General features: G+C 39.5%; 1 protein-coding gene across 1 annotated transcript; it reads right to left on the reverse strand.

The window, feature by feature from the left end:
- Positions 1 to 7124: 7124 nt before the first annotated feature.
- ptf1a (pancreas associated transcription factor 1a) lies at positions 7125 to 8411 on the reverse strand. Its single transcript, XM_071362835.1, has 2 exons — positions 7719 to 8411; positions 7125 to 7611 (listed from the first exon to the last, which is right to left on the reverse strand). Exons 1-2 carry the CDS (start codon positions 8317 to 8319, stop codon positions 7403 to 7405), a joined length of 810 nt encoding a protein of 269 aa, XP_071218936.1. The 5' UTR covers positions 8320 to 8411; the 3' UTR covers positions 7125 to 7402.
- Positions 8412 to 13662: the final 5251 nt, after the last annotated feature.

Below are 13662 nucleotides of genomic sequence, written 5' to 3' on the forward strand. Positions count from 1 at the left end.
CCCAAACGTCTTGTCTTTTGAAATGTAACCATTTTGTTTTCACATAAAGCTGAATTTATCCGAACCGTTTTGTGCCACTTGAATCTCAGCTGCATTTGTCTTGCAAATGCATCCCTGCTGCGCAATGCTTAGAATAGGAAAAGAGATCAGTTGGACAGCAGTGAAGTTCAAACCAGCGAACAACTAAAGGGCCTGTTTCATAGATTTCCTTTTGTGAATATTAAAACGAGACCTGGTGAAAAATGATGCATGCTTTTACACTTCTGGAACCTGGCAACTGAGGGGAGAAAAAAAACTTTGAAGAACTAAATCTTGGAGAACAAAAGAGCTGGACACATTTAGCAGGATTGCAACGAGTTTTGTGTCCCAGGCACATGACGTGCATCACGGAAACATATTGTATCGAAATAGTTTTGAGGAGAATACTGGGGATGAAAGAGAAAGGGTCTCTTTGATCAGCGCCCTGGGGTCCCGGCTCCCCGAATGCGCTCAGACTGACTGCAAGGCGTTATTCACTTTCAGCTAGACACACTTACATTGCCTATGAATGAAATTAGCATATTTGTAATTTATCACATTTTTTCCAACCTTTTTGTTTCGTTACTCAAGGTAAAAAAGTAGACTAAATGAAAGTAGATCAATCATCAACGGAGAGAGAGGGAGAGAGCCAAGCAATTCAGTTTCCCAAAAGGGGGAGAACGTTATCAAAAACTCAGTTCGATGATATGTGAAACAAATGTGTTTTCGGCATAACTTTTCAAAAACAAATTTTATTAACACTTTCAAACTGTTTGTTGTGGAAATGTCATAATAGGCCAACTTTTATTTACATTTTGAATCAGAAACCTTAAGTTTGTAGACTAATAATGTAGCCTAACTGTCAGGAATCAATCAGGTCTACCAAAAAAGTTACATCTCTTATAATTACGTTTATGGGAAATGTAATGGCATAACAATTGTTATCATGACTCTTTCTAGGACGTAAGCCTATAGGAAAATATATAAACGTTTATAATCAAACGCGTTGTCCTGTGAACGTCCAACCCATATGGTCACTGGATCCTTGGTGTGAAAGAGCGTTAATGAAAGGACTAATATTTCATATGGGGCACGCAAAAGCTGTGCAAAATGCCTCTCATATTAAGCACAATATCCACCACTCTTTCAGTCGAACAAAGATCATAGCAAGACGTCTTTATGGCTAATTCAGTCAAAAGCCCATCTCCCATTCCCCCGTGGAAAGGTCAGTGTTGTTGTGTTTGGTCCACCAAGGGGGCTTTTTCAGCCGAGAGTCCAAGCCAGCTGTCTCTGTCATAGTCCAGCTATTGGGAGAGCGCACACTCTCATGCTTGTTATATTGCTATAGGTCTACTGATTCAAACATTTTGCAATATAGAAAGTAGTTATTTACTTTTGTTAAACAAAGTCCCAAACATAATTAAACAGGAGGTATAGTTTGTCGAGTTTTTCAAAATAATAAATGTTAAAATGTTATTGGAATCTTTAGAGGAATACCACTCAGATAGGCTGTACTATTATCATATAAATGTCAATGTATCTCAAGTAGGCATAAGTGCTAAGGCCTATATGCTTCCCACTTCATGAAATACTTAAAATGTTACTCACAGTTCTATATTTTTCACCCATGAAAACATGGTTGACATCAACATGCCAATGAACAGAAGATAGAACACAGAAGAAGATGAAGAGAGAATTACTGATACAGTAGTAGATGTGATCATTTTTGTTCTATATCTCGCTGATATAGACTAGGCTTCACCTCACTTGTTTGCTTATCCGTTACAGTCAAGACGTCCTCTCATTTTCACTCTGATCTCACGCTCCATCAAACATCACTCTCGCTCCATCAAACATGACTCTCACTGAGATTTCACCCACCCAATGGGCCACTCACTCTTAGAAAAGTCAGCGTCTTTTGTCAGTACAAGCTCACATTCAATTATTATTTATTGAACGTCTTGGTTTAAATTGATTAAACAATGTTAAAATACGGTACATGCCGAGTGGTGGTTTTAGATGCCTCTCATTTGTGCGCTCATCTTAATGTGCCAAATTATAACCTTAATATCTGCACATAATTATCATAACTTAAGGTATGTGCGCGTAAACTTCAGTGCTTATTAAGAATCGGCAATGAAACTATCCATTACACGTAAAAGTATTGGATTGGTATTTTTATTTAACCATCATGATCCTATAACGACATGAACTAAAATACTAACCCTCCATAATTAAATTACTTTTTTTGGCTATAGACTATTGTAATATGGGGTAACATTGACACTCTACTACTGCGTATAGAAAATGTATGTTAGCTAACCAAAGCCTATATAACTGAAATATTAACAACTAACGAACAATTGACGAACAAGGACCATGTACAAGACATGTGGTTAGTCTATAACCGGTCTTGGCGTAAAAGAACAGAGAAGCTCTCCATTAGCACCCTTACATTCACATGTCCATTCATAGCCGAGGATATATCTCCATGCGCAAAACGGTCACTGATTTTGGTGTATTTATTTCCTCCCTTTGGGTCTACAGTTAGGCCTACGATATTTTTCATCATTAAATGGGGTTCATTTTTCAGGGAAGGTTATAAATGTACCTTGCACCTTGCACCTCCTTGCACCATCTTGTACTCGCGCGCATTGGGGACACTTGTTGCCTCGATCACTTTTGTCTATTGAGAAGTGAAATATCCCCTAAAACACACAAGTTACCATCTCGAGGGCTTCCCCAGTACAAAAGACTGGTGCCTTAGCACTATATGCTTAATGGATTTAGCCGTGGAGGCTTTAATAAAGGTAAAACGCGGTCTTTTAAAAGTTGGAAAGGGTCCTTTATTTGCTTTAGATGGAGTACTTGCGCACAAACCAAAGCGCGCCTGGGCATTGACTCGTCCTTTCTTTCAGGAAGCAAAGCGACCACCATAGCTTGTTTCATTAAAGCATAAGCTTTTCATCACCCTGCTTTGTTCTGAATGAAAGTAATGCTGTGAATTAAAGAAATGACAATATTTTCTATCAGCTTGAAAGTCCAAGAGAAGGGCCCTCGAGCTTGGCAAAAATCAGGCACGTCATTCATCATGTCACCCCGCACCTGTGGTCTTGGCATTGAAAGTACACAAACCTATTCCTATTAACCTAATTATTCAAAAACGCCACAATGGTTGAAATAGAGCAGGTTGAAGTCTGTTTATTGGTCGTAAATGTTTTTTTTTAAGATCTCCCCAACCTCTTTGTTAGCTCGGCGCGGAGTCCGCCTCTTCCTTTCAGACAGGAGTAGCCCTGGAGTTTTCCATTTTCAATCGTAACATCTGCTTAATCTTACGGATCAAAATATGGAGACAAAACATATGTAATGGAGATTTGTAAAATCCTGGTAATGAGTTATTAACAGGAGAAAACAATGGCGCAGGATGGAGAGAGCCTTACGGTAACAAGAGTCGCCAAATGAAGCGCCTGACATTTTCCTTGTTGGTAAATGGAACCTGTTTGAACGACAGGTGATGGTAAGAAAATCAATGTCCTTATGAGCCAGGCTAGCTCTAAGTCCTTTTTCTACTTGAAAAAATTAGCAGACATAAATTTAATTGGCTTATCAAGGCACAGCAAAAGGCCGCAGTCTAATTGCCTGCAGATAGACCGGGGGACAAAACGAGATTGAATGTTTGCTGGATCGTAATAAAGCTTTCAATCCAAGTGTATCATTGAAAATGTGTTTTATTATAACAAAACGTCATGCTTTACAGTTCCCATATTGTATCTAGACAATGGTTTGGGACATTAAAGACGAGAAAACCATGCCAACACGTATTGGAGACATTGTAAGGACCTCTCTCTTTGCTTGTTTTAAGCAGCTGCTGTCCAGGACCCAGAAGCACAAAAATAACAAGTTTGAAATACCAGGTGCATCCTATAAGAACGTCGACGGGGATGGATATGTTACAGCCTTGGACATGTGAGTAATAAAGATATCATTTGGATTGTAAGGCGTCTCCACGCCATGTAAAAGGAGAGGCGCCTGGGCAGCGCGTTCTCTGGCAACCTCGCCCTTCCCTCCATGGGTCTCTGTACTCATTAACCCGGGCCAAGTCCTACACTCTTAGAAAAAAAGATTCTGGATAGAACCAAAAATGGTTCTATGCTCGCTTCATATATAGCACCCCTTAATGTTCTATATAGAACCTACATTTGGTTCCATAGAGAACCCCAATATATAGAGCCATTTTGGTTCAGTGAAGAAGAAAACCCCATGGGGTTCTGATCAAAGAACCCTACAAAAGGGTTATATATAGAACCTTTAGGGATAACATATATGAAGCAACCTTTTCGGTTCTATCCATAACCTTTTTTTCTAAGAGTATAACACCTGTTGGCTAGCCAAGTCCTAACATCCAGAGTACCACAATAATCTATTTTCAATTATCACTGGTATGTGCATATGTTTTTCAATCATAATTTTGGGCCATTTGAACATTTTGGCACTTGGTGCGACAGGATTTATAAGGCTACCCACGAGGTTTACACTGCCCATGGGGCAGACTCAACTGGTGTTTGTTCAACCTCAACCTCGCAGCTGGTACCCCGATGCCACCGTGGAGATACATTAATGAAAACGCGGGAGTTCGGGGGATTTAAAGACTCTGAGGCCATATTTTTATGCGCGATAATCCAAAGTATGAGCAGATTTACAGTTTATGAGAATCTTATTAGGCGTCCTTCCCAGTGCTTACCATACGCTTATTTGAGGATTATTATAGTATTATAGACAATGAATATAATGCATTTAATCATTTTACTTTCATCTGATTAATAGAGATATGACTGAAATTTGTTGGATATTATAATGTAGCCTACTTTCATGAAATAATATACTTAGTGGTTGGTTTTCCAATATAGCCTAATTATTTGTAATTCTAACACTTGTCATTATTAACCTATCACAGCTTTTTGTTTTATATTTCTTCATATCTTTGATCTTCTACAATGTATGCTGAGTTGCATGCAAACTGATGCGCATAGGCCTGCGCTTGGTCATGGACACCCTTGTGCGTAATTTCTATTTTTTTGCAACAACTTTTAAATGGTAAAGATAGGCTATATATATGATTTAAAAAATACATAAACACGTGTTCATTATGAAGAGTGTCGATATAATTGACAGTGAACAATGTCATAACACATCCATAAACCTCGTATTTTTCTTTTTTTCCAAGAGGGCAGACAGACAGACCGACACCGTGGAATTACTTGGGTCTATAGGACTACCGCGCTAATAACATAAGGCTGTTTTCTATGGCTTGTGACACATTTACTGACCATAAACTTGCCTTGCATGCCAAAGCACCTCCGCCAGTCTGCAACAGGTAGTCAACGGCTACCCAAATGCTATAGGGAATTGCAAGCCTTTTCAGTATCACTAACTTATTCTGAACTAAATTGGAGCTTGGCATGGTTTTCCAATGTTTAGCCGAGTAAGAAAAGGAATAAAACCTGTCAGCCTGTAAATGGTGCTCTTTTAAGCCTTTGCCAAGACCAAGCACAAGAGTGACAAGATAGAGACCCAAGTGTTTCACTTCTTAAGCCCTTCCCTTCCGCTTGATTGGTATTGCACCAAAGGATGTTTTGAGGGGTTTTGAACTGTGCTTGCACACAAAACCACAATCGCTCCATAGCATTAGGTGCGACCAAACAATGATCCTACTGTTGTTTTATTGTTCTCTGCCACTTCACCAAATTAAATTTAAATGTTGCCCTCGACAAAATAGTTGAAGACCAGCTACAAGACTTTCTGGGTCCTTTATTAAGTTTAAGGCTGACTTGCGAACATTTGACTTTCTAATGAATGTAATGAGATTACATGGTCTCTTGTGTGGTGTCTAGGACGCGGACAACTGCGTTGTTAATGAGGCGGTAATGCAATAAGAGATGAGATTATAGGTCGGTCCACTGAGATTCCTAAAAAGCACATGCACTGAAAACTTGTCAAAATATTGAACTGGAGAGTTTCAAGTTAGAAAAAAGCACATATCTCATTATTTAGGAACAAATTCGAGTAGGGTAATAATATTATCCATAACAATAATACAATAACTATGCATAATAATAATAATAATAAATAATACTTTTAATAATAATACTAATAATACTACTACTAATAATAATACTTAGAAGAAAATAATCGAAATGCAAAAGACTAATACAGAAAATGAATATACCTTTCTCTTTCCCCATCCGAAATGCAAGTGTTATCCGAAATGCTCTTAGCCAGATGGTTGAATGAATGTGTGTTTGCAAGTTTGGGCATAGGCATATATCTGGGCTACCACTACATAAATGGGGGAGAGCTGACGTAAAAATGGCAAGGGAACACGTTGGAAGGATGCCGCTACCACGGGAAAATGTTGCCTTGAAGCACCTGCAGCACATTGAAGAAAACAGCTTTTACAGCAAGCCATCGGTTTAGTCATGCCCCTTTAAACAATATAGTAGACCAACATAGTACAACTATGGTTTATAGCTGCAGGCCCTGGTATTTTAAGCCATTGAATTGTATCTGCATGTTTGTTTTCATTTACATCTGCTTTGCATACCGAATTTAGATTTTTTTAAATGAAGTTTGTTGGTGTATATAAGTTACATTACTAAGACCTACGCAGGCCACAGCTTTATAAAACGTAGGCCTCTAGAAAAGGAGTTATCAGTCTCCATCATCAGATACCCAGTATAATTACTATTTGCCAATTAAGTATATGCATATGCGGGCTTGGGTTGAGAGGCCCAATACGTCATGCATTTAAACTTATGCTGCTGGATATCACTGACTTTCAGGTGAACAACCACGTTCTAAAATATAACTTTAGTTGATTTATTGATTTATGCATGTTGATTGATTGATTTATGCATGTTGATTGATTGATTTATGCATGTTGATTGATTGTTGCACTGTTGTTATGCATAATAACTTTCCTTTTATGAGTACGATCTTCACCACATGGAGTGAAAAATGACATGTTTTGAATGTGAGCAGGAGCCTATGTGGAGGAAAGTGGTATAGACCAGACAACACAATGTATTCATAATTTAAGATACATTTATTCTCAGATTGCATATAAATATAAATTATTTTACAATTTATTATAAAAATAGTTTGGTTTTCGTATATTCATCAATGTTAAATTAAAACATATATTATCATGAAAACAATTAAATACATTTTGCTACATATAAAATGATTGCCCAGCTGCCTTAATTAGGAGAACATTGACAAATATATATTTACACGTAAATAATCAACGTTACAGACAACGTTATATATTAACATGGATTTACAATGTGTGTATAACAATACGTACTTTTAGACATAAACATAACATTTATTGGGCTGAGGTTAAGCTGAAAGGAGGCTCGTTTTCAATGTTGTTCAGGGAGGGTTTCATGTGCAGTTTTCGTGGGTCCTCGGGTGTCCAAACTTTAGCGGTTCTAATGATGTTCTGGTCTTTCAGCTGTTTCTCGTCTGTCCAGGACAGAGAGTGGCCGGCAAGGGGAGGCAACCCGTAGTCAGGGTCACTTGGAGACGGAGATCCTGAGAAGGGGACAAATTATTAGTAATGGACCAAGTCTTTCACAAATGAGGAACAATACAGTCCAAAATTAAGTCATTATCATTATCTAACCATATGGAAAACTTACTTGTTCCTCTGTGGCAAATTATAACTTTTTTGGGTTGAGACGGTGCTTCACTGTCGGAGTTTCGGATGGGCATGTCCGACTGTACGAGCTCAGCGAGGAAGTTGATGTAGCCAATGGCCAGGCGCAGGGTATCGACTTTGGAGAGCCTCTTCTCGTATGGCAGAGTGGGGATGTGAGACCGGAGTCCCTCGAAAGCATCGTTAATGGACTGCATCCTCCGCCGCTCCCGGACGTTGGCAGCCTGCCGTAAATGTTGCATCTCCATATCGGATCTCATCCGCCTCCGCCTTTTTAGCATCGGGACATCTCCTCCCATCTGAGGCGACAGCTCTGAGGTGCTGTCAGTGCATTCATACGAGAAGGTAGAGGAGGAGGAAGAGAAGGAAAAGTTGCCAATTTCACAGTAGTCCCCATCGTGCGCTAACCTGCTGTCCTTGTAGTAATCTTGGAAATGGCTGGTGAGAAAATCGACATCGTCATCTAGAAACTCGTCGGTGTCCAAGTGGTCCCTGGAGGACTGGTCAGTAAAGAAATCATCCTCGTCAAAATAAGGGGAAGAGAAGGAGTCCAATCCTGTAAATGTATCTAAGACAGTGTCCATTTTTTGCTGTTGTTTTCGTGTTGCCCAGTAACAACAAATTTGATCTTTGCGCTGTCTCTGGATGCTCAAGAGATAGTTCAGTTGAAGGCTGACACGCGAGGACTCTTATAACTACATCCACAGTCGCGTGCCATTAAGCAAAAGCGTCAGCCAATCAGCGTTGAGTATACACTACGCTCCGCAGCCGAATGTGCACCTAGAGATAATCTCTTACCACCCCGCCCCCCTCTACCGCGCAGTGTTTACCCCCCTCCTGCACTACATGGAAAACCGAACACAGGGCTAAATGGGCAACAAAGCATTACAGGACCAATGACCAACTAAGTCCAAAACATGCAGCCACCCTAACATTGTAGCCTACCTTTAAATCTTTACAATAATTTCAAAGAAAAGAGAAACCCACACACTGCTGTTGCAAGTATCATTATTCATTTATTTATTAAAGCTTAGCCCGACGCTCTTGGCCTTCGTCAGAGCTTTTGTGAAAGTTTGTATTTGAGCAAGAGCAGTGTAGTGTTTTTTATTTGATTTGAAGTAATCGCCTTATTCCCACCCACCTGCAACGAGAACTCAGAGCGGTAGATTTTTTAAACGTTGATTCAATACAATTATAAAAGGATTTACTTGCAGCCTAAGTGTCCATATCTGGTTGCATGCTTCCACAACAATATATTATTATTATTAATACTAGTAGGCTATTATTACTATTAGGCTAAAATAATAGTGTAATAAACATCAGAGTCTTTTCCAAGGCTCCACGTCTTAATTATCCCATTGGTCTTTTGTCAATGCAATCTAAATCTGTTTCCTCTTATTCAAAACCTACTTTTCGAGCTTTATACAAGAACATACAACGTCTGAATTGAATAGGCTTATATTGCACTTAATGCACCCTTGCATCTATTGGGACTGAACAATGTGTAAAGTGAAGAAAAAAAACATTTCGATAGTAGCCTAATTAAAGGGTCGAGCAGATAACAATGATAACATCCCTGGCACTTCATGAAGGCATGCACATCTTAAAGCAGGTACCTTCCTCATTCAATAGCCGACCACTCATGCCTGCAGCAAACTGTAGAGCCCTTTGGTCTGATCACTTCATTACTAGGCCACCCTGCTATATTGGAGGATTCCAATTCCTATTAGAACCCATAGAACGCAGAGCAAAAATGTGCATGTCATTGAAATGAAAAGTCATTTTAGTGTTAGACAGGCAGACATAATGATGTGTTCATCAATCATAGGTTATACGACGCCGCTCTGCCTACACGTTGGCTCTACGCAGTGGACACTCGCTTGTTCATGCCGCAACAATGTAAAAATATACCACATATTGCAATAGGCTACTCGAGATAAATCGTTAATTTTGTTTGATCTCACGCAAAGATAAGGATGCAAGCATATCCAACACTGATAGTGCAACAGGTAGGCCTAAGGTAGGTCTAGTTAAATATTGTCATGGGGTAGACTATTTTTATCAAAAGCATGCAGACACAGAATACCAGACATCGCTTGCACAATGTTCAAAACTTGCATAACTTTAAATTTCGTTGACATTTTTGTTACGGTTTTCACATTTAAGGTTGAATTCACCTGCCTTTATCTAAAAAATGGCCTATTTCTAATATAATATAAGGTTGTCTTGAAACCATGTGTGCTGGAATAGTTTTTATTTTCAAGGAAGGTTTATATTAAGCTATTGTTAGTTTTTTTCTAGACTGCAGAATTTTATAAAATAAGGATAAACCTGGAATTTAAAACATTGCTTAGTTACCTTGGCTTATATACATTAATGCGAGTTCTGAATGTGCATAAAAACGTGCTCAACATGGGATACCAAATAGACTATACTGCAAGAAAAACTCGACTTAAATCCTTCAGGTGTTCAGCACCATAATACCAATCCTTCAGTCTAAGTGGTTCCACGAACATAAATACATGCACCAGTAAGGAGACCGACTGCACACTTATGACAGCAAGTATGGTTTTATTATGGAGAAACTGGTGTCAGAATAATGGCAGTGTGGCCTCACAGTGAGCGTCAAAGAGGGTGTTTGTCAGACACCTCACAACAAATTACGCCGGTACCTGAAATATTGACTGGTCGGAGTCTATAGGATACCCCCATTCAGATTGAGATGGAGGGGGTCACTTTGTTACTTGAAGGCGAAAAAAAATATTTTAATGTAGGCTATGGGTCTTCCGCCTCGCCGCAAGCTGCAACACGAGGCAATAGAGGCACAGTCCGTGGGAATAACGCCACTTGCGCCTTGAGCCAGTCAATGCAACTCGTCCCATAATAATGAGCGCTGCTGCTGCTTTGCACCTTGCATGCGCATTTTGTTATAGTTCTCTGTGAGTTTGCTTTTCTTGGAATTAAAACACGCTGATGTTAGAAGAGCTAATATAACATATAATATATTTCCACATATCAAATATATTTTGGAATGAGACAGTCTGCTATCAATCCATGATGAAAATAAACAACACATTTGCTTTAGTCATACTGGCTTAAATAATATTTTAAATTTGATTTATTAGTTTCCATTCAATATATCAGCGTTATAAACTGGTCCACTAGTCTGCATAATAGTCTGTTGCGCCAGACTGGTACCTGAGCGCTGACTGGTCGTTAAGCAGCACTCTCACAAATTGCTCGCAGACAGGACCGTGACCGTCAACGTCACACGATCAATTCACCAGTGTGACATATCTCAGTGCCAGCGGACGCTGCAAAGCGAGCGCTGGCATGGGAACAGCAACACTTGGGTCTCTTCAACAGACGGTATAATGGTGAACATTATAAATGAGATGTCGTATTGCGAAGGTCATGGTGTATTACAATTCATGGTGAGGGAGGGCCAGTGATGCATGATTCCAAGACTCGATACGTGTAGGCCTACAGTTTAATTGTAGATTTTTCAAAGTAGCTTTACGCTCAGTAAAGTTCTAAATTCACATATGCTGTCTGCTGTTCCTAAAAACGTTATGGATATTGAACATCTCTTTCTTAGAGACTGAAACGCTTACTCCAGTGCAAATGGTGGACAGAATCCTCACAGCGGAGAGTCAAGATAAAGCCCTGTAAACTTGAGTATGCAAAGGATTGGAGAAAATCAAGATAACATTACAAACTAAACGGATTCAAACCGATAAAGAACTTGGAATGACTTAATACATCTTACACCTTGCTAAGCAAGTTTGCAAGTGCGTTGGAGCGCACATGTAGCCTATAAAAACAACAAATGATCAAGATACAATGTATAAATTGGGTTAAGAAAAGGTGCCATAAATATTTATGCTGAATATGAGTCTGAAATATGAACGTTCTCAGGTGACCATTAGCCTATGTCACCAAAGCACCTGTAACTAGTGAATTCATACTAATGCATTTTACCATCACAAGTCCACACAAAACGAATAGTGACAGAGTCAACAAGATACAGTTGATCATTTTTCCTTTCACGTTTCCATTTTAAGACTCACAGGTTACCCAATGTAACCCCATAGGATATCCTGTGGTGCTGCAGTCAGCCCCGCACCATAGACGCACGTCCAGCCTTGTGCCATGCCGTTGCTTTTATTCTGCTCGCACGCTTTTCTTTTCATCTCACATTTTTAGTGACCTGGTACCTGAAAAGCTTGCTGGTAAAGTGCCATTGACTACCACAACCATGCGTTTTCATGGCCTGATTGAGGAGGTCAGATGTCAGTGCGAGCTGGATGCGCAAGATGCCGAACACTGGGGATTCCCTGGGAATCCCACCACATGCGCCCTGGCCACTGAAATAGCACGCGGGGTGCTCGCTCTCCAGATTGCCAGACAAATTAGAACGGTGCTCATGGGGTCTGGAGAGACTTGAGTCATTGATAGCAATGAATGCACACAACGTTCTTAAAATAATGTCTTGTTTAAGATATTGTCTTCCAATTTTCACCTGACATACGGTTTAGGCGTTCTCTGCACACCAAGTGCAGCATGAATAACTTGTTAACTAAATGCTTGAAGGCTTATAATAGGCACAGAACGCAGGGCAGTCTTGTTTCTATGATGTAGTGTAGATTATCATTATTCTGATCATTTCCAACAAATCTGATGATTAGCCTATGATTCAATCAATTAATTTAAAAATAAAGGAGAGCCTCACACTCTAGGAGCTCAGATGCAAAAATATTTAATTTACCAACGTTTCGACAGGCAAGCTGTCTTCATCAGGGTACAAGACACCTTGCCTGTCGAAACGTTGTTAAATTAAATATTTTTGCATCTGAGCTCCTAGAGTGTGCGGCTCTCCTTTATTTTTAAGTTTTCTACTCCGCTAGCCAGCACCTCGCCTAAATAGGTGTGCGTTTCATTTTCTTCTAGATCAATCAATTAATTAAACATTTAATCCAGGCACTTTAACAGGCAGCGAAATGAACCACTAATCAAAGTCCCCCCCCCCCCCTCCACCCACACACCCTTCTTCAGTCGACAAAATATTAACATAAATATTGCTTAAGTAATCATAAATATATCCTCAGAGAGATTAAGGAAGATTATTGATTCACTATTCCTTGGCCTAATTGATTTTTTGCTCTAATCTGAAAGTCTCTGACCGGAGCCCTGGGGTGGTTATGGCTATTCACGCAGGGAGAGATTAGGGCAGGGATATTCTAGCGTCCTACAAATCTTTTAATACAACGCGGGAAACCTGATGCTTCCTGTCTGGGTTGGTCTCGTTTGCAACAAATCTGTCAGTCTGTTTTATAAGTAGCCAAGCAATAGCAGTTTAGTCAATTGGCATTAAATGAAAAGTGAATAACTACCTCGACATCTGGGTAACCATTTGATACATGGTACATCAACATTGGATTTTAGGATGGTAATCTGGTGACCTGTGTTAATTTGTAGGTTTACCATCTCTCTCCCAAAGCGTCAGAGCTCAATCACAGCGTCAGACAGACAGACAGATCAAGAGACATCCAGGCAAAATAAACACATATGTCCATTAACCACATTTGAAGTTGATTAGTTAAATCAGGTGTGACAAAGGCTACACATATGAGCTACTGGGACAGAAAAAACATGCAGTTATGTAGCTCATGTCATGTCTCACCTTCCCAAAGAGACAGCTTCAAATGCCTCCTTCATATTTTAAGACTTTTAACTTGGAATATGATTATGTTTTGCCAGATACAGTATGTGTGTGATGCACATTTTGTGTGGAAAATGGGATCTACAAATATATACATTTTGCATTGGCTATTATTTGATAGAATCTTGCGCAGGTTGTTATAACAGTATTATCAACCTATAATTTTTACTTAACTGCAGGTAAATTTACACATTTTACAGCAACA

The sequence above is a fragment of the Salvelinus alpinus genome, chromosome 23 (assembly GCF_045679555.1).
Source record: "Salvelinus alpinus chromosome 23, SLU_Salpinus.1, whole genome shotgun sequence".
In the NCBI taxonomy this organism is placed as follows: Eukaryota; Metazoa; Chordata; class Actinopteri; order Salmoniformes; family Salmonidae; genus Salvelinus; species Salvelinus alpinus.

Excerpts from the sequence above, each read along its gene's own strand:
- ptf1a (XM_071362835.1), bottom strand. The coding sequence starts at position 8,319 with ATGGACACTGTCTTAGATACATTTACAGGATTGGACTCCTTCTCTTCC. Across the intron at positions 7,612-7,718 it reads AATTTGCCACAGAGGAACAA|GATCTCCGTCTCCAAGTGAC; the intron begins GTAAGTTTTCCA and ends TCCCCTTCTCAG.